Here is a 22,570-nt window from a genome sequence, read left to right as displayed (position 1 = left end):
GCCTATAACAAAAGTCTAAAAACCTGACTACATGGAGCCCTAGAAACCACCAAGCATAACCCAAACCTTAAATTCCAATGGTCATGACCTCAAAACTATATTAGCACTGTTAGTTAAGAATCTTAACTGTAATGGAAATTGTAGAAGTTAAAACGAACAGAGCACAACAACTTTCTTAGACATAAGGCAGGCTCAAATTAAAACACAATTTCCCGCCACAACCAAAGGTCTTTTTGACACAGCCTTCAACCTTCAAAATGAAAGGTGAAAAGTGCAGTAATTAACAAGCTGGGAAAGGCATGGCATAGTTACGAGCTCCTATAGCCCTTGCGGAACCAGTAGCCAACTGAGGACACCAGCCAGCAAGGGAGACCCTTGGAACATGCATTGACCATCCATTAGCAGATCAAATCGCTTCCCTCTCATTTAGCACAGATCTGCAACTCAGCATACCAACAAAAACTAGACATCACCTAGCAGAGGAAAGAGAGAAAAGATCACTCTTCAGTTGGGGAGGAAGAGACTTAAACAAAAAAAAAAAAAAAAAAAAAAGAAAGAAAGAACAAAAATAAAGCAAAACAAAGGAGAGGTAAGGGAAAGGGGTTGACAGCCAAGCAGCCAAACCTCTCCCCCAGACTAAGCTAAAATGGGTCCGTCGAAGAAAGGAGAAGCGAGAGGTTTTTTTGGAGACGAGAGGTTGCCTCCTCTGGTAAAATCTTGTATGTGTGTTTCTTTCTCTCTCCATGATACAAATTCTTACATGTTCTTTGATCTTTCACACATTAATTCACTTCAGTCGCATTTAAGAAGCTTTAATTATTTTCTTGTAATAAAAGCATCTAATGAAAAACAAATTTCCATAAAAGAAAGCCTTGAAGAGAAATTTTAACATCAAGTTAGAGATTTAAAATTCTGAAAGAAACAATTCACCTTGTCGGCTGAAGGCACAATAAGAACTCAAGTTCAAAATGTGAAATTACACATTAAAACAGATCTGATCCATGGAGCCAATTGTTGTTAAGTGCCGGCCTTCATGTCAACAATGTTAATTCTCAATTAGGATAGCCCCAGCTGTGAGATATTGAGAACATTCTCCATTAATTAAGAATTTTTATTTTAGAATTATGACTCAAAATTTTAATGGGATTTGGAGAGATTTTTTTCTAATTTGAGTGAGAGAAATATTTCTCAATAGGATAAAAGAATATTTTCTATATAGATAAAAACTCTTATTTTAGTTTTATTTTTAAATTGAGTGGGACTCCTAATTAGATTGGGATTGAGGGAATTAACATTATAAATAGAAGAATAGTGAAAAAGGTTATTTGGCTTTCAGCTCAATTACTGATTATTTGGCTCTGCCCATTGATGAGGGGCACTTGTCCATTACAGTAGAGAGATGCTTCAACTAAGGTAAAATAAAGACATAGAATTCAAGAGGAATGAATTCTTGTCCATTTGTAAGAGGGCTCTTGCTCATATAATTAAAAGCATCTTTTGTGCCGTAGCGTTGTAATAGTAAATATATTGAGTTATGTCTAGAAGAGATTGAGAGAGACTAAATAATATATTTATTATGAGCAGTTTGATATTGTATGAGTTTTCTTGGGTGTGATTGGATTGATATATAGTATAGTTATGAGTTTGTAACGATGATTTATTTATTGTTGATAGTGAAAGATGACATGCTCGTGGATTTAGCCCTATGTTGAGAGGGTGAACTACATAAAATATTAGTGTTTTATGTGTTTGCTTTATTTCTTTACAGTTTACACGTTTTCCCGGTAGACAACACTTTACAATCATTTTAATTTTCAATTAATTAGTTATTATTTAGTTGTTTTCAAAGGATATTACATATGCCGGTAGTTAAATGTTCAACCAAAGGAAATTGGAAGAAATACAATCAAAGTTCCATTTAATTTGATTGCACAAAACATATGAACGATTTGTTAATTGAAGGCCTAGCTATTACATGACTCAATGGATCAGACATCATTTCATAGCCAATACCAATGAAGTGAACCCCCCCCCCCCCCCCCCCAAAATAAAAGTCTGAGAAGGATAGGGACAGAGGAGCACTAAGATTCTGAGTCATCTTCCCTATCTTCAATCTCCTCTTCTGTAATGGTCTCCAGCCCAGGAGAATTAGCAGTCTTGTGCAGAGATATGAAAAGGGCTGGTGCAACTTCAACCCAACAATTCAAATCTTTAATCTGCTTTGCCATTTCAGAAACAGAGTCCTTCCCTGCTACACTTTCAAGACCAAGAAGACAAGCAAAGTTCCAAATGAAGATGGTAGTTGCTGCTGCTTCAAGAAAGAGAGTTGAATGGGAGATTATGCAGTACACCGTAGGACCTTGGCTATGGTGGTGGGAGTGGGAATGGAAGAGAATTCAGTGGAGCTTCCCTTTTATAAGGCCTTGATAGTTGGATCTTAACAGTATTCCTAAATATTTGTTTGCTGAATTCATAAGTTTGGTCACTGGTCTAAAAGCTAAACACACGTGGGAAAGATGGAGTGGGAAAATCGTGTGAGACGTGTAAAAGTAGCTCACCACACACTTTCCTACGCATGATTGGAAGCATACGGGGAAATTATTCAATGTGTCTGATGGGTAAGTATCCTGGATCACATTCATATGATATGAAATTCACTAGCTTTCTTTCATATAGAGCTTATTTATTTATAAATAAGGTGATGTATACAATAATTTATCGAATAAGTATGACAATAAGATATTAATTTCTTGAGAGAGATATTGAATGAAAGAAGTCATTGTGAGAAATTAATGTATTTATAATGGTTTCATTAGAATTATTAAGACTAATATGATTTATCATTAGAATTATTAATTATAATATGTTTATCATGATTAGTGATTAGAATAAAATCATTTAAGGTCTCTAAAGTTATCAATGTATTATTAAAAAAAAAAAAAAAGAAAAGACAGTTATCAATGTCTTCGTAATTTGACATTACATTCAAGAAAGTAACGACCAAAATTAAAAGGATTTGTGTGATACTCTCACAGTAAAAAAGAAGTTTTTTCTGTTTTTAATGTATATATATTCAATTATATTTACATAAAAAAGAAACACAAATCGATCTACAACATCAGGATATCTAAGTTAGAGATAAAGAAGTTGCTACATCTATCATCTCATTTACAAGCGATCCCTAGTGAAGCTTTTTGCCTTCTGATATTTTAACATGGCAGTGGCAATACAGGCTGCAGAGACAATGAATGGAATCCAGCATTGAAAATAAAAAACACCTGAGATGATGAATCATCTTCATATTCATCGGTGCCCTCTTCAGCGATGGTCTCCAGGGCAGGAGAATTTGAAGCCTTATGAGGGTAAATGATGGGAGCTGGAGCTACTTCAATCCAAGAATGGAAATTTGTGATCTTCGTTGCCATTGAAGCTTTTTTATGGTTTCTGACCTAAAACAAAATTCTGAAAGCTATTGCTATGACTTCCCCCTTCTTCCTTAATATGTTATGGAAGAAGAGAGCAGAAACCTAGTTGGTTGAGACAAGAAATGTGAGGGTTATTATTTTTGTCGGGGAAGGGGCACTAAAAATATCACGAACGGGAAACAGAAAAATATCTAAATTGGAAAAGAGAAAACTGACGGTGGCCGGAGAATCCATATGACCAAGGATAGAATTATTGGTATGTTATAAAGCCTTGCAGGGGACATTTCTTAATTAATTTTTAATTCTCAAATTAATATATTTAAAAAATATTTTTTTCAATAACTTATCTTTAATATTTGTGAAAATCCAACCAGCAATTAAAACGCACTAAATTCGAGAACTTGTGCTGTGTGGTAGGAATGGCAACAGACAGATCGATAGCGATTTTTACCATCTTTGTCTCCATTCCATTACTAATAAATGTGTTTCTGACTCCGCTCCATACTCCGTCGAAGCAATAAAATCGTTACCCAGCCCTGTCTCATTGAAACAAATCCCCGTCTCCGCCAACCCCTTTTCTTTTAATTTTTGTTTTTCATATCTTTATTATTATTTTATTTTTTATATATATATATATATATATATATATATATATATATATTTTAGGCGAGTTTTGAGACGGAGTGCTTAAATACCGACTGCACCGTCCCAATAAACTATTTTTAACCGGATCCAAAGCCTGGTCAAACGCTGAAAAACCTGCCCCAATCGGAATGGGACGGGTCCCTACGGGATCGGGAAATTTTGCCATCTCTGTTGTGTGGTCAAAATGACGCTCACAACTAGAAGCGGATAGATGAGGAATTGTTAGAGCAGAACAAGTAAACTCTGGAGCTGAAAGGAACTTCATGTGTTTTGCGCATTCTTTCGTAGTTGCAGACAAGAAGGGCGCGTTGCAGGTGAAATGGATGTTGTATTTCTCACGGTATCTCAAGACAGTAGGATTTGTGAAGGAAGAATTCACAATCAACGATGGCTACCTTGTTGCTTCTAGCATTTAGAGTCACCGATCATTGCTGGAGAAGGTCAAAGGCTGACCCGTGTTGATCCTTTGGCCAAAAGGGAAGAACGGACAGGGAGAGGGCACTAGGAATCAAAACAAACGGGGAGGGAGTGTTATGGGTTCTAAAAAGTGAACATATGTGGATCTCAAAAATTTATAATTATCTCGCAGTTTTTTTACAAAAATAATAGCATGTTTGTATATGTAGTATAATTTGTGCAAAACCATATATATAGCATTTCAAGAGCCTAAAGTGACACTCAATTCAGCTTTGGCAAGCCGTGTGCACTGCCTTACAGCACCAATCAAACAGAGATCTATCCAAGAACTATGATTCAACACCAGGAAACAAAATATGCTTCAAAATTATTTTGCGATCCTGCCAAACAACAACAATATTTATGCCAACACCTAATCAAAACCCAAAATTGATTCTTCCACAATAAGTATTCATTACTCCTTAAAGATTTTCCGTAACAGAATATTTCATAAAAGAAAAAGGTAAAAAATCTAATTTATCAAACATGCCATAACACTAATTTCTGAGGCAAACAAGTGAACTAGTTCTTACTAAAGAGTTCTGAGAAAGTAACACAGATAACATAATCATAATGTATTGTAATACACAACAGATTATTATGCCTTATGGTCATCTTCATTTTGACACTGATTGCAACATATTTAATATACTAAATTTGTATATACACAATTACAAGAAAGACTACGTCATTCACATAAAAAGACACCGAGTAAATCATTGAATGGAATCATATCATGAATTGAACACCCAAAACCCTAATCAACCTCCGAAACACTAGCATAAACCATAATCTCTACATTTTCAAATTTGACAAACACTCCACTAATAACATTTAAACCACAATCCCAAACAATCCACTAACCTTTGTCCAAAAAAAAAAATATAATAACAAAGTTGGACCATCAATGAATTCCCCACCCCCACTATTAAAAAAAAAAAAAGGAACCATTAATGATAACCTAAACCTTCTCAACCAAATCATTACAACCAGGCAAACAGAATAAGAACCCACCAGAACCAACCGCAAGAATCTGATGGCATGCATACTTAGTAAAACCTATAATAAGCAAGGAATAAGATAGAACAGAATATAAAATCATATTTCATCAGCACCGTTTCATGTGTATCCAAAGCTAATAATATATTTATAAGATCTTAATTTCATAAACATTCAATAAAATCCTACAAACAACAGCAAAACAGGATATTAATATGATTTCCAGCATCAATTCAAAATCAACAAATCAAAAACCTGTTAGACTTGGATTATCCAGAAAATGAACATTATCATTGCACATCAGAAATTACTAATTATATCACACAGGTTGAGCAGGGAAACACCTTAAAAACTACAGTAAGATCCTCGTCAAATTCTAGTAATCCTAGAATGCCCGACAATACATCAAACAGGCTAGAGTAATCAAATCACAAACTAATTAAAAGCCTTAGCCACAAAATCAAAATCATTCATTCTATTGCATAAGAAAATGCAATATAAAGCTAAAATCCAAAGCATTATCCAAAAAAAGGCTAAAATAATAAACATTACATCTCCTCATTCATGTAAAACTTCAATAATTCATAGAACTTGATAAGGCCCATAAACAAAAACCCAGAATCTGGAGAAGCATAAAAAAAAAAAGCACAAATATCCATTTCTTTAGTCCACTCAATCAAGAGGAATCTCGACCTCACCATCAGTAATCTCCTGCTGAAGATCTTTCGGGTTCTTCCCATCAACTGTACACCCAACAGACACGCAAGTGCCCAATATCTCCTTGACGGTCCCGCTCAAGTCCTTAGCCATCGATCTGGGCCGCATTACCTTAGCAATCTCGATCACATCATCCAGCGAAATGTTCCCACTGTGCTTAATATTCTTCGTCTTCTTCCTATCACGCTCAGGCTCCTTCAATGCCTTGATCACAAGAGCAGCAGCGGAAGGAACCACCGTGACCTTAGCTTGACGGTTCTGGACAGTAAGCTTGACGGTGACACGTAAACCCTTCCAGTCCTTGGCCGTTTCCTTGGCAATATCTTCACCAATCTTCTTGGGAGAGAGACCAAGAGGACCAATCTTTGGAGCGAGAGATGATGCTGCTCCGACCTCACCTCCGGTGACCCTGACGAAAACGTCCACCACCTGACTTGGGTCGAACTTTGGCGGCATGGTTAGGCCTGAGATTGGGTGTTAAGGGGATAAAGACAGCTACAAAAACGAAGGTGGTTATAGAGTGGAGGCGCAGCAAAATGGGAGAGAGAGTTTCTTTAACATATAAGCTGATTGAGCTAGGGTTTTGGTTTGCGGATAATGCAAAATGACAAAGTTATCCTGGGGTTTTTCGATGGTTTCTTCAGGAGCTACGGCCTTATTACTATCTGCTCAGTTCAATCCCTGTACTTTCTTTTCTTTTCTTTTTTTATTTTGATTTTTATTTTAATTTATTTAAAAATTAAAATCAAATTAAATTTATAGTATTTTAATTTAATTTTTAATATTATGATTTTAATTTAATTTAATTTAATTATTAGTATTTAGATTTTCATTCAATTTAATTTTATTTGAATTTCAATATTTAAAATAATTTTATATAATTATTATTGTGAAAATTATATCTCTATTATTATTTAAATTTTAAAATTAGTTGTTAATATAATTAAATATATAAATATATCTTTTAAATTATTTTTAGTTATATATTTTACAATTATAATATATATAATTAAGAATTTTTAGGAAATAATTATTAATTAAAAATTAAACATATATGTAATATATTAAAACATTTATAATTAATAATTGTAAAGTGATTTCATGTATTTATAATTATTAGATATAAAAATTAAACATAAGGTTGATATATGGACCACACTCATTAACCCCATAAGATTTTATTAAGTAAAGAAATTATCTATTTTAGTATTAAAAATTATACAATATGTAAATTTATTTTAAAAAGATTAATCTAAATATAATATATGGACTTAAAAATACATACCAATAACTTAGGGATAATATAAAATCCACTTAGTATTAATTACTAAATACTAACCCAATAAATTTATAGTCCAATATACACGATTTGTATAATTTAAAAATTTAGAGTATTTTACTCATAATTTTTTTCAAGTTTTTTAAAAAATTAAAATATTATTAAATATCTACCTAGTAATTTATAAAGAATATTTTTTTTTTACTAATTTAATTTAATTGAGACCAATTAAAATTGAAAAATAAGATTTTTAATTTTACATTGATATTTTTTTATCTGAAATATTATTGTGATTATTATAGATAATTTCAAATATTCAATTAGGTTATTATATGGTATTTTACAATGTGAGCCATATTGAGTTAACATATGGGCTGATTTTTAATTTTATATTGTTCAAATATGAAATTAAAACCTGCACCAAAAACTAATATACATTTTGTTTTGAAATTTTTTAGTGGCTAAATTTATGAAATTATTTTTAAGTAATTGATGTTGAATTTGTTATTGGTCCAAGAATTTTTTTTATAACAGACCTAAGTCAATTATGAGTTAGTTTTATTAAAAACTATATAAAAAAAATATATGGCTAATTGGTTGTATTATTTAATATAGAACCAATGTTATGGCCAATAATAATGTTGGGCTAATTATATTAAAAGAATATTTTGAAATATATTTTACATAATATTTTTTAGATTCATACACTATATAATAAATTTGACTTTAATAACCTCACATCATTAATTTAATAGAATATTTAATGGATTAGTATTTTAATAATTCAAAAGTAAAATATTCACCTAATTAAAAAAATAAATTTTATCACTGATATTTATATCTAAGTATAATAATTAAATACAATATTTAGACATTTTTTAAAAAAATTGGCCCAAAATCGTTATTAAAATTGGTCAATAGTAATTTTCATTTACTTTTATAAATTATATATTTAACAGATTAATATTTATTAACTGATTTTTTTTTATTGACCTATAATTACCGGTGTAAATTTTGATAACATTTTATAAATAATTTTATTATAGCAATTGGCTAGTTAGCCCAATAGTAAATATGTTCTTAATGGACTAATGTTAAATTAATGCTAGACTTATTAAATTATTTGTGATTATTTAGTAATTTCTGAAAATATATCTAAATATTATAATTATTATTAATTAATTTTTTTATTTAGTTAATAAAATAAAAAATTTAATGGGTCAATATTTTAATAATTTTAAAATTTTTTATTAATCTAATTAATTAAATAAAAAATTAATGAATTCATATTTTAATTTTTAATATCAATTTTTTAAATAAGTTGATCTAATAAAAAATTTTCAAATTATTAGAATGTGGGTTTATTAATTTTTTTTATTTAATTAAACTAATAATATAATATGGTAATTGAAAATTTAATTTTTGTGGTGGGGAGAATTGAAAATATATTTTCTAAGCTTTTATTCTAACAAGTTGATCAATTTCATTTTTTATATTTATTATATTTAATTCATTCTTTATATCTTAAATTTATAATTCTCATTGATATCAGTTTTAAATTATTGAGAATTTAATTTTTAAAATATTTCCCTACTTTGTTTTAAATTTTTTTTTTTTTTGTTATTTCAATGTAAATCTCAACTTTTATAAATAAAGGGTTCAATACAAATAAATAAAATTTTTGTATGGTACATTGATTAAATTCCAATCAATTATAAATAATTTGTTAAATAATTGCACTGCATTAAAAATAATTAGTTGTGGTTGCACTAAATTCAAAATAGTCTTTTTCCATTTTAAATAAATTGTTATATTTATTTTTAATTATATTTAATTTTATTATTAATACAAATTAATCTATGACTCTTATTTTAGTAAAATTTATTTATTTTAAAAGTTTAGAAATAATAAATTTGCAAAGGCTTACTCAAGTTCTTATGATATATGCACAGCTATTGATATTCTTATTATTCATACTCATAATATTCTTCCAATATTTTAACAGTTTAAAATAGAGTAATATATACTTTTTTTTTTTAAATTACAGATTTCACTTAATTTTTTTACAAAATTTTTATTTCGAATTACAATAAAATATTTAATTAAGATGAAGCTAAATACAAATAGGAGTAAATAACAATTTTAAATTGATTTAAACCCTAAAAAAATAAAATTTAAATAATCAAAATTATAAATCATAAATAATATAAAGGTTTAAGATCGTTTTTAGCAAAACTAATATCCCCTTCATATATTTATATATATTAGTTTTTACTAAACGTACACACATATATTAATATATATAATATAATATTATCATAATATATTTATTATTAATTATCAATTAAATTTAATATTTTATTATTATATTATTAAATTATAATTATTATATTTTACCCCTAATTTAAGAATATTCTTATTATGTTTAAAATATTTTGTATTTTTAAATATGTATCCTACAAAAATCATTTTATAATATTATATTATTATTTTGTAATAGTTATATTTTATAAAATAGAATAATAAATAACCTTATTTTTATAACATAGTTATTTCAATTCAAAATATATATATATAAACATAAAACTTATTATTTTTTTAATTATTTTTTAAATTTCTATACACAATTGTGTTTAGAAAATATGAATTTCTTTCTCAAATTTTTAATTTGAATTAAGTAGAATCTAAATAAAAGTAGAGTGAGAATTTTAAATTTATAATAACTCTAAAATTAATTTAAATAATAAAAAAATTATATATTTGCCTCTAAAATTATTTAAATAATAAAAAATTTATGTAATTGCAAATAATATAAATAATGAAGGGTTTTATTAGCATTTCTAATGTTCCTCCCTTCTACTTTTACACAGTCTATAGATTATAGATATATTATAAATTAATTATATTTTTTTATTTTTTTACTTATTAATTTCTTGTTTCAGTGGATTAATTCTTATCAAATTTTATATTTAGTTGAAATTAAGTATAAGTTGGTGTTTTCTTTTTGGAAAATAATTTGGCTGTCTCATAGCTTACAATTGCACGATGTACCAGATACTAAGTATATCATATAGGATTGCACTTTAACTTATCGGATCAAACGATTATGGGAACAAACTCTACTGTATGCAGCTTCATCAATCTTACGAGTGATGAGTAATTAACGGTAAGTGAACTATAATTGAATGTCTTGATTGCTTAAAAGGAAAGTATAAGGTTTAAAATTAAATACAAGAGCTGTGAAAAAAATAAAAGATTGATAAAATAAAGATAAAAAACTTCTAAAGTTTGATTGAGTTGTTGTTGTTTATTTGATGCGTTAGGGGCTTTTCGCATTGCAATGTATCTAATTCTTATATCTTTTCTTGAAGGTACCTAGAATACTCTAAAAGATATTTTATTATGTTTTGCAGTAGTTACCTGTTCATTCCTTGGAACTGCTTGGAATCACTTAGAACTGCTACCAACTCTCTTCTTTCAGATAACCATCAAATAACCACCAAATATTTAATTATTAATTATCTCATGTTATAGATTAATTAAACTAATAAAATAAAATTAATTAAATTAATTTCACAAAAATAATTTAATTAATTCTTAGGCCCATAAATAATTAATAAATAAATTATTATTTTTAATGTAAACAATTGCCCCCTACGCCTGAATTGGCTGACTAAGCCATTTTGGGTGAACAATGACGGATTTTAACTCGTTTCTTTACTTTTTAAAATTAAAAAATAATATAGTATCCGTTATGATCTTTTTAGGAATTTGAAATTTAAGCTAACTATATTTCATAAGAGTTTAATTTCTTATAGAACTCTAATCACTACAAATCATAATTCTCATAAAATTGTAATTATTGCAAACCTCTTAATTATTGCAAAGTTATCTTTTCAATTTCCATACTCATTATTTAAAGAGACCTTCGTCTTCCTTTCTCTCCCTTTCTTTTTCTTTTTGTTCAACTCACCACTCATAAACACACTGCCCATTGTTTGCTCTTTCCTTCTCCAATTAGCTGAATTCTTGATCACCAGCCATCAAATTGGTTTTGATCTTTGTGGTTTGCTTTGCCAGTATGCTATTTCCATTAAGTTTTTTCACGATCTGTGACACCCCTTACCCGTGTATAGTATACCCGAGTAAGTAATGCCACACGGTGTACTGGCACACTCTAATATACCTTACTTAATTTGTGTCATGCTTTTGAAGCTAATTTATGAAATATGATTTATTTAAGCCATTTATTGAAATTATTATTTATTTGGGGTTCCGAAAATTTTAAAGGAAATCCGGCGGAGTACCGGCTAAAAATGGAGAAAACAGTTCTTCGGAACCTGTTTAAAAACACTTCCAAATAATTTCCAACACTTCCAAATAATTTCCAACAATCCCAACCTCAATTTATCAACAAATTCTCAACATTAAGATCTCAACAACATTTCAATTCCAGTTCTCAATCATCCATCACATGTGATGATCACATATAAATCACAAGTAAACATTTACATTTCCATTCACAAACACAATTTTCATAATTTACATAAACATAAATGTACATTACACAAGTTTAATTACATATGAGAAAACAAAATTAAGTTACAAAATGTCAAAATGACACCTAGTGTCCTACCAATGCACAGCAGACATTGAGGTAACACGGATACTGAGCAGAACTGTCGGATGGACTCACCCAGTCTGTGGTCTACTGGGCTCACGATCGGTATCTCCAGTACCTACGCGTGACAAAAGCAACGCGCTAAGCAATAATGCTTAGTGGTGCAATAATATAATAAAAGAAAATAGCAAGAATTTAAATGTGTAGTGAATGTATATGTTTCATTTGCTTGGTATTTGTATATTATTTACTTTGTCCACTTTTATTCATTTGGTTGCCCCAAGTAACCTACACTAGACGCATCGGATGGATAACGGTAACCGCACTGGGTATCTAATACATCGGGCCGTCACACCATCGATCGCATATGCATCACCCGGCAGTGTAACGACTACCAAGTCAGTAAATAATCTCAGGCACAAGGCCAAGTCTCAATGCAAAGTCAGAATGGCTAAAAGCCATGAAATCACAGAATGACATTTTTGCCATGTGCAGTACTGCTAACTGAACCCTATTGGCATGCCAAACTATCCAAACCAATCATGTTAGGTATACTAGGGCATTTGAAACTTTTAAATTCTTCAATCTTTAAATTTCAAGTTTCGGTGTTACTATTCATCTCTATGGTCAACTAAAATGTTGACTTTTGGATAGAAAATATGTACATTGACTTTGGCACTCCCAATATACCACATTTGGCATTCAAAACTTGTTGGCATTAAGTGTTAATACCATTTCTAAGCATTAAACCAAAGGAGCAGATTTTTCAGTTTTTGTGAGTCAACTTCACTGTTCCATTGGACACTGTTGCTGTGGGAATTTGAAGAAATGTAAAACATGAAAGTTTTTTCTTATTTTGTCTAGTTGAATTTCCTTTTTTGAATCACTCCATTTGGAGTTTTGTAGCTCTAGATATGGTCTAAAAACCCAAGCTGGCCGGATTTGCATTCTGCAGAAAATACCATATCTACAGTAGCATGAATAGTGACTGCCATAGCCATTTGGGTTAGGTTCTGGCCATAATTTAGGGTAGGTTCCTTCATGAAAGTTGTTTGTCTATGTCTCAACTTGTTGCTGTAAAAATTTCAGGTCAATTGACCAAATCTACAGTGAGTTATGGCCAAATACTGTTCATTTGGTCAATTCTGCAGAATCAGTGCAGGGTGTCCGGATTGGGGCCAAGTTTTGGTCCTCTTGCTTTGGTCTTTTGGGCATGGTTTCTTCAGCAAAAATGTGCCATTATAAACCTAGTTTCATGTCCAATTGGCCAAACATCAATTGGACTAACACAGCCAAAGTTATGGCTGTGTAATTGGACTGAAATTTCAGTCCATTTCTGCTGTCCTAGGGCAGCTTACTCCTTCTATTTGCAATCCCATTTTTTAGTCCAAATTGTGCTCAACATACCTAAAATAGTCACTAATTGACCATTAACAAGTTCTCTAACAATTTCCTAAGCCAAGTCACATTTTCACCTTTCCAAACCCTAATGTCCAAATCAATTTACTCATAAACCTTAATTAACATACTTAGTTCAATATCCATGCATATTAATACCTTAACCCTCATTTCCAGCCACTCTAAGTTTATTCAACAATCAAACTCAATCTTCCATAGGGCTTCCAAAAATTGAAGGTACCCTTAACACATGTAATTTACTTCAATTTCTTAAAATCTCTTAGCTCAAAATGATGTTCTAACTAAGATTACAAGAGTGAGAATAAAAGTGTAGCACTAACCTTGATTGGGTAGAATTTCCAAAGCCCTAAACTTCACTTTCTTTCCTCTTGTTGGCTGCCAAAGCTTGTTTAAGATTTGGGGTAAAGTTTTAATGAAGAGAGGTTAGAGAAATATAGTGAAAATGGTGGAAATCTAAAGCATGAAAAAGCTTGAATGGAAGGTGGCTATGGAGATGAGTTTCGGCTGGTCTTTTGGGGAGGATGGCTGCTGCAATTTCTTTCTTATTTTGGTCTTCTTTTATGTCTTTTAATAGTTTAGTCAAATGGTAGCTTAATGGTGATTGGTTGGAAACTTTGAATGACATCATACTATGTCATTATTTGCATTATTTTGCATTTTCTTTTCTTTTCTTTCACTACTCATTTTCAATTTAATTTCTAGCAATATTTCTTCATATTTTATGTCATAATAATTATTTACTCAACTGGACAAGTCGGCCAAAAATCACCTCTGAAGGCGAAATGACCAAAATGCCCTCCGTTTGGCTGAACGGGTCAAAATTGTCTGTACCGATTGAAAAATTTTTTTAGGTATTTTCTTGGCATTCTAATGCCATGGGAACCTCAATAACCCTTCTTTGGAGTTCCAAAAATTATTTTATGAATTTTTCCCCGGGTCTAGGGCTCCTCGTTGCGAGAACCGCAACTTCCCTCTGGTTACCCATCGCTAGGGCACCGGCTCGTTTAACTTGTTTGTATTTTATTTCTAAAATTTTTACTAAATTTTTCTTATCAATATTTGAGTTAATTATGGTTCCTCACTTTAGTTTAAATATTTTTCCGGACTTTCTAGCTGTCCGTACTGACACCGGTCACCGGAACAGTAGAATGTACGGAATTGCTAAAGGGAGGGTGTTACAACTCTTCTCCTCTAATTTAAATTTCGTCCTCGAAATTTACCTGATGCAAACAGTTGAGGGAACTGTTGCCTCATCGTCTCTTCACTTTCCCAAGTTGCCTCCTCAGTGTTGTGGTGCCTCCAAAGCACTTTCACTAGGGGAATCTGCTTGTTCCTCAATTCTTTTACTTCCCGAGCTAGGATCCGTAGAGGTTCTTCTTCATATGTCAAATCTGGTTGTATTTCAATTTCTTCTCTGGAGATGACATGTGAAGGATCTGAGCGGTATCTTCTGAGCATAGACACGTGGAACACATTGTGGATCTTGTCCAGCTCTGGTGGTAAAGCTAGCCTATAGGCCACTGGACCCACACGTTCGATGATTTCATATGGGCCAATGAACCTAGGGCTCAACTTACCTTTCCTTCCAAACCTCAATACCTTCTTCCATGGTGACACCTTGAGGAACACTTTGTCGCCAACCACATATTCTATTTCTTTTCTCTTCAGGTCGGCATAAGATTTCTGTCTGTCTGAGGCAACCTTTAAGTTGGCTTTGATTGATTTTACCTTCTCTTCAGCCTGTTCCACCAGGTCTGGCCCTACCAGTTTGTTTTCGCCCAATTCAGTCCAGCACACTGGAGTTCTATATTTTCTCCCATACAGTGCTTCATATGGGGCCATTTGGATGCTAGCTTGGTAGCTATTGTTGTATGCAAATTCTGCCAGTGGGAGGTATCTATCCCAACTTCCTTCAAATTCAATGACACAACTCCTCAGCATATCCTCAAGGACCTGACATATATTTCATGTTATTGTTATCATTTCAGTTCAATATTTGTATTAATTCAATTGGTTCAATTGTTTACCTGGATTACTCTTTTTGATTGCCCATCCGTCTGAGGATGGAAAGCTGTGCTGAAATGGAGTTGTGTACCCAAGGATTCATGCAACTTCCTCCAAAATCTCGATGTGAACCTTGGGTCTCGATCAGATATGATGGAAAGTGGAATTCCATGCAGTCTAACTATCTCACTGATATACAATTCTGCTAACTTCTCCAGTGAGTAGTCAGTCCTAACTGGCAGAAAGTGTGCTGACTTCACAATCATCCACTATCACCCATGCCGCATCATGTTTCTTCCGGTGAGAGGTAGACCACTTACAAAATCCATGGTGACCCGATCCCATTTCCATTCGGTATGCGTATAGGTCAGAGCAAACCTGATGGAACTTGATGTTCTGCCTTGACTTGCTGACATGTCAAGCATTTAGTCACATAGTCAGCTATGTCCTTCTTCATACCAGGCCACCAATACTGGAGCTTCAGATCATGATACATCTTTGTACTTCCTGGGTGCATAGCATATACACTGGTGTGTGCCTCTTTTAGAATACTGGCTTTCAATTCCCCATTATCTGGTACACACAGTCTTCCTTTGTAATACAGACACCCATCTGCTTTCACCTCATAGTCGCTGCTTTTCCTCCGAGATTTTGCTCATAATAGCCATTAGCTTCTCATCTACCTTCGCCCATCTAAAATCTGCCAGAGGTGTTTGGCCTCACTTGCAACTCAGCCAAAATAGCTCCATCTCGAATCAAAGTGAGACGGGCATTCAATGATCTCAAAGCTGTGATGGACTTTCTGCTCAAAGCATCAGCAACTACATTTGCCTTTCCAGGATGGTAGTCAATTACACAATCATAGTCCTTCAAGAATTCAATCCATCGCCTCTGTCTAAGGTTGAGCTCCTTCTGGGTTGGTAAATATTTTAGACTCTTGTGGTCTGTGTAAATGTAGCACTTTTCATCATACAAGTAATGCCTCCATATCTTCAGTGTGAAGATAATTGCTGTAAGCTCTAGATCATGGGTAGGGTAGTTCTGTTCATGTGGCCTTAGCTGTCTGGAAGCATAAGCGACCACCTTCCCCTCTTGCATCAGTACACACCCTAACCCATTACGAGAAGCATCACTATAGACCACAAAGTCCTTTCCTGATACTAGCTGTGTTAACACTGGTGCCTCTGTCAACATATCCTTCAACTTCTCAAAACTGGTCTGACACTTGTCATTCCAGTCAAATCTGACATTCTTGTGTAACAGCTTGGTCATTGGAGCAGCTATTAAGGAAAATCCCTTCACAAATCTTCTGTAATACCCAGCTAGCCCCAAGAAGCTTCTGACCTCAGTTGTATTTCTGGGAGGCTTCCATTCCATCACTGCTTCTATTTTCTTGGGATCCACCCTAATCCCATCAGCTGACACTATGTGTCCAAGGAATGCAATCTTACTCAACCAAAAGTCACACTTGGACAACTTAGCATACAGCTTCTTTTCTCTCAGGGTTTGCAAAACAATCCTCAAATGCTCATCATGTTCTTCCTTGGTCTTGGAATACACCAAAATATCATCAATAAAGACCACTACGAACCGATCTAAGTATGGATGGAAGATACGGTTCATAAGGTCCATGAATGTCGCTGGTGCATTTGTTAGGCCAAAGGGCATCACTAGAAACTCATAATGCCCATACCGGGTCCTGAATGCAGTCTTGGGCACATCTACATCCTTCACCCTCAACTGATGATACCCTGATCTGAGATCAATCTTAGAAAATACTCCTGCTCCCTTCAACTGATCAAACAGATTATCAATTCTAGGCAACGGATATTTGTTCTTCACTGTCACTTTATTCAACTGCCGGTAATCAATGCATAGCCTCAAGGTCCCATCCTTCTTTTTCACAAACAGCACTGGAGCTCCCCATGGTGACACACTGGGGCGTATGAACCCCTTATCAAGCAACTCTTGCAACTGAGTTTTCAACTCCCTCAATTCAGTGGGTGCCATCCTATAAGGAGCAATGGAAATGGGTGCTGTACCCGGCAGTGTCTCAATAGCAAATTCAACTTCCCTTTCTGGTGGCAAACCAGGCAACTCTTCAGGAAATACCTCTGGGAAGTCTCTCACTGTGGGTATGTCACTCAGGTTTGGCTTAGCCTGCCTAGTATCCACTACATGTGCTTAGTAGGCTTCACAGCCTTTTCTCATCATTCTTCTTGCAACTGTGGCTGAGATGACATTGGACAAGAAATCTGTCCTTTCCCCCACAACTGTAATTTCATTACCCTCAGGAGTTTTCAAAGAAATTCTCTTCAATTTGCAATCAACCATTGCCTGATGACGTGACAACCAGTCCATTCCCAAAATCACGTCAAACTCATGAAAGGGCAACTCAATCAAGTCTGCCAAGAATTCATACCCCTGAATCCTTAACGGGCAACCCTTGTACACTTTGTTCACTACCACACTGTGGCCCAATGGATTAGTGACCAGAATGTCTTGGTCACTCTCCCCGACTAGTATCCCCCTTTCTACGGGTAAGTTGATGCAGATGTATGAATGAGTGGATCCTGGATCCACCAATGCATGCACAGGTGTAGTGTAGAGGGAGAACGCACTCGATGACGCCCGGCATCTTGCTCCTCCCGAGCTCGTGGCATAATTTCGGCAGTGGTCCATTATCCGCCTCTCGCTAGCTCGATGCAGCCTCTGTGATGGTCAAACACCAGATTTACCAGATTTTCTACCTCTCGTAGTGCAGAGCAGTGTCCATCGCTTGTGTTGGAGCAGCTTGTAGTAGTTCTGCGTGGGCGGTTTCACCGATGCTCTGTCGACCCACATCTCAAACAGCACCGATTACTCCAACACTCCCCTTGTGCCATTTCGTGCAATGTGGACATGCGTAAGATGTTGGGGCTGGTCCTCGAACCCATCCTCGAGAGCGCCCACCGATGGTGTGGACCGACCTCTCCTAGGGGTGAATCGTGGCTGGGCCCCGAGATCGACTCGACTCGTGGTCGAGCCGAACTCGTGCAGGAGGACCCTTGAACTTCTTCCCAAATGCAGGAGCTGAACTAGACTGACCCGGGCCCCTCTTCTGCTGTCTATCCCTTCTGGTCTGCTCACTGATTTTCACTTTTTCCACCTTTATTGCAGCTTCTACTAACTTGGTAAATTCTGTGATTCCCAAGGCAGTGAGCTGTATCTTGATATTGTCATTCAGTCCCTCTTCAAATCTCTTGCACCTTTCAGCTTCATTAGGGACTATCTCCCTTCCATAAAGGCTTAATCGAACAAACTCCTTCTCATATTCGGCCACTGACAGCTGTCTTTGCCTCAGGTTAATAAACTCTCTTCTTCTCTCTTCCAGATATACAGTACCCACATATTTCTTCTTAAATTCTGAAAGAAAGAAGTCCCAAGTTACAGCTTCTGTAACAACCCAGAAAATTTAAAAAAAAAAAAATGAAAAATGGGATTGGCGTGTAACAGTGGGTTTCCCACTGTCACAGCAGCTTTTAAAAAAAAAAAAATCAAAATCAAAAACGGGAGGAGGAACCCCCCCCCCCCCCAATTTTCTTCTCTCCCTTTCCTTCCCTCTCTTCTTCTTCTTCCTTTCTCCGGTGACCGGCCGGCGACGTCCCAAGCAGCTCCCCACCGGCCGGCGACCCTCCGGCGACCACCGGACCACGAACGCGCAAGAGAGGGAGAGGAGAGAGAAAACGCGAGCACAGTGGGCAGCGGCTTTCCGGCGCGATTCCGGCTTCATCCGTCGTCCGATCGAGGCGATTCCGGTGGCGTTGGAAAGCTTGTTCCGAGAGCTTTCTTTTGATACCAATTTTGAAGCAAATGGAGGTCGGATGAGTGAGATATGGAGGAGAGAAGTTTCGGGTTTTTCAAGCTTTTTCGTCAGATCTACGACGATCCAACCGTTGGATCGACGATCCGAGACCACATATGGACTGAGGAAGAGAAGAGGAACATGGTGGTATGATCAGACCCGGCAAATGTCGCCATGATCGGCCGGCCACACCGTGGCGGTGCCGGCGGTGGCTCCGGTGAGCTATGGAGATTGTTCAACTTCCAGAGGCTTCCTCATAAATTTTTGGAATTTTTGAGACACAGATAAACTTCGGGTAAGACAATTTTCATTATTTCTCTGTCTGTGGAGCATAAATACAGTGTTTCTTAAACAGGAAAAATTGGAGAAAAATTCTAATAAAAATATATGATGAAAGTAAAATTATTTGGAGATATTCTATGGTATTTGTTGAATTTTTGAGTGATTGTAGAATATTTTTGAAAAATATAGATAGATTTTAGTTAGATTTTAGCATATGGGCATATAAGATTATTTGAAATTAAGATAATTAAATTTTATATAATTGGTTGAAGCTTGAGGATGGAAGTTTAAATATGTAAATATTTAATTGGGTTGGATTAAGAATACGTTAGATGTTGGAAACTTATGGAATCGAGTAAAATTCTTGAATAAAATAATCATGGGTGATTAAAAAATTATAATTCCTTTTGCAATAGCCTTAAAATATTATTAAAGACCGCGGGGCAAAATTTTAAAATTTTTAGAGCTTGTTTGAGTGGGTTTTTGAAAAATATCAATTATAGGGACTAAAACGTAATTTTTAAGATTTTGAGTATAGTCTGATTTGGAGGGCCCAGGAGGGGCCATGTGATATTAATGAGATGTGATTGTGGAAATTGAGAATTTAGAAGTGTTATTTGAGCCTCTTTGCAGGTTGGGTAGGTCCCAGGTATAGGGGAAACTCTGCCGGATTTCCGGCATGAATTAGGCTGTCTATTGCCTCTTTAGAGTTTTATTTTGAGTTAGTACTAATAAATTTATAATTTAATTATTAGGTGATCGAGATCAACTATTTTCCTGCATCCAGCAGCCACAATAGTCGACGGTGTACTGTGAGTAGAATATTAATTTTAATTGTAATTTCGATATTATTATATGTTCAAGCATGCCCATGCATCACTTATATGCATATATTTATGTAGTTAAACTCTAGGCACGATTTATGTTGCATTCATAACTGTTGATGTGCCATGGATGTTGTTGTGGTAATTTGGAGCAGTGTGCGTGCGTTGGCGTGCGTGTGATGTGGTGTGGACTATGGATAGGACGGGGTAGTCACGGCTTCAGTAATTCACTGGGACCCGATCCTTCGAGGGGTAGTCACGGCTTGAGTAATTCGCTGGGACCCTCGATTTGGTTATTAAGTGGAAGTCCGAGCTTGAGTAATTCGCTGGCACCAGGTTGGATTTAAGAGAGCTGTATAGGGGATCAGCTCCCATATGTTATGATTGATGCTACAGGGTGCGTGAGTGCTCCAAATTACCTTTTTTATGTTATGATGTGAAAATGATGTTGATGTTGCATTTCACTCTACAGGGTGCATTAGTTTTAGATAGTTATAGAGATTATGGTTAAAATTGATATTTTACTCTCTGAGTCGAACGCTCACTCCTGTTCACCATATTTTTCCAGGCTACAGGAGGAGACATTTTTCAGAATAACCTGTCCCTTTCCTCTCAGGTTATGAAAAGATTACTTAATTGTATTATTATTCTCTAAATTTGTAATTTAGGACTCCGCATGTGCTAGTAGTAGCATTAAGCCTATCAGAGACTGTATGAATTCAAGTTTTCATATTAATAAATGAAAAGAAAAAATTTTTATGAGTTTTAAATGGTTATAAATGAGGTAATAGGGTTGAGCTGGGCTCCCCTGATTTTAGTTTTCTGAAAAGTTCTGGGCTAAGTTGATCCAAAATGAAATTATAACAGTTTAATTTAAATTATCTTATATGCATATTGGGTCTAAATTGTGGGCCTGGTTATGGATTTGAGGAATAGTTAGGCTTACTACGGGCCTCGGGGGCTTTAAGCTGGCCCAGGTCCTAGTGCCGGTCCGGCCCATAGGTTGGGTCGTGACAAAGTTGGTATCAGAGCTTAGGCTCTAGATTCATGGGAAATAATATAATTGGGAGTGTAAAAGGAGTCTTGTTAGGATGTTACATGCGGAGTATAGGATTCTGTTTCGTCTTTTTCTGTAATTCCTTGTTTCTAGATTCTGCGTTATACCTCAGGAACTATAAAAGTGCCTCAGTTAGTGTCTTGATTTTCGTGGAGTGCATAGAAAGGTGAAATAGAGTTAGTAGACATGTGAGGTCCATCATGAGGATACGTACTCCAATAAATACTATATTTTTGTCAGTATGGGTTTAAATGGTGTGCCCATTTCGTGCAAGGCACGAGTACATAAAAGTGAGTCTTGAAAGTACAATTGCCCTAGATAAGGATGAGGATACCACTGCTGGCAGTCATCAGTGGATGACCCAGTTAGAATAGGTTTGTGATAATAGAATATTCAAGAGAGATAAGAGATTAGGAGACCTAGTCTGTCAGGACTTATCGTAGTAACTATACAATGTTCTCAATGTCTGCTCTGTAAGCTGCAGATTACAGTATCGACATGAGATTATTGTGTAGAGCTGCGTGCATCCCCGTGGTGCTCCATAATGAGGGTGTTTACTGATGGCCTCTGTTTTGGTACAGCAATACCAGAACAGAGTTCTATATCTGCAGAGGAGTTGGGAACTCCTGGTTAAGAGTCTAGAGCTAGAATATCGAAAGGTTACAGTTAGGTAGTAACTAGAGTCAATGACTCGGTTACCCTAGCATGAGCTAGAGTTGCATTAAGAGTTGCCATTAGACCAGAGGTTTCGGACTAGTTGCAAAGTAAAAGTGACACCTATAGAGTGAGACCATCTAGTCTTCGGTATGGAATTTTGGATGATTTTTGCAGAATGACAGACGTTTTGCTTAGAACTTAGTGAGAATAGGATACCTTGTGTGTATTAGCAAGGTGTAAAGTGCAACCCTACTACCTAGGGAAGGTCAAAACTATGAATTGATGATTCACAGAGATATGATATGATAGTAGAGTCATTAATTTGACATGGTTTGGGCAAG

The 22,570-nt window shown here is 34.7% G+C and overlaps 1 protein-coding gene and 1 long non-coding RNA gene across 2 annotated transcripts; one reads left to right on the top strand and one right to left on the bottom strand.

Moving 5' to 3' along the window:
- Positions 1 to 6,064: 6,064 nt before the first annotated feature.
- On the bottom strand, positions 6,065 to 6,860 carry LOC110665887 (60S ribosomal protein L12). The gene has a single exon (XM_021826187.2). It carries the CDS (start codon positions 6,696 to 6,698, stop codon positions 6,198 to 6,200), a length of 501 nt encoding a protein of 166 aa, XP_021681879.1. The 5' UTR covers positions 6,699 to 6,860; the 3' UTR covers positions 6,065 to 6,197.
- A 12,741-nt stretch (positions 6,861 to 19,601) lies between these two features.
- Positions 19,602 to 21,277, top strand: LOC131179988 (uncharacterized). Its single transcript, XR_009148998.1, has 3 exons — positions 19,602 to 19,704; positions 20,447 to 20,503; positions 21,084 to 21,277. It is a non-coding gene; the product is annotated as an uncharacterized LOC131179988 (long non-coding RNA).
- Positions 21,278 to 22,570: the final 1,293 nt, after the last annotated feature.

The sequence above is a fragment of the Hevea brasiliensis genome, chromosome 5, assembly GCF_030052815.1.
Source record: "Hevea brasiliensis isolate MT/VB/25A 57/8 chromosome 5, ASM3005281v1, whole genome shotgun sequence".
Lineage (NCBI taxonomy): Eukaryota > Viridiplantae > Streptophyta > Magnoliopsida > Malpighiales > Euphorbiaceae > Hevea > Hevea brasiliensis.
The sequence above is the reverse complement of the archived record's forward strand: the minus strand, read 5'-3'. Positions and strand labels throughout refer to the sequence as shown.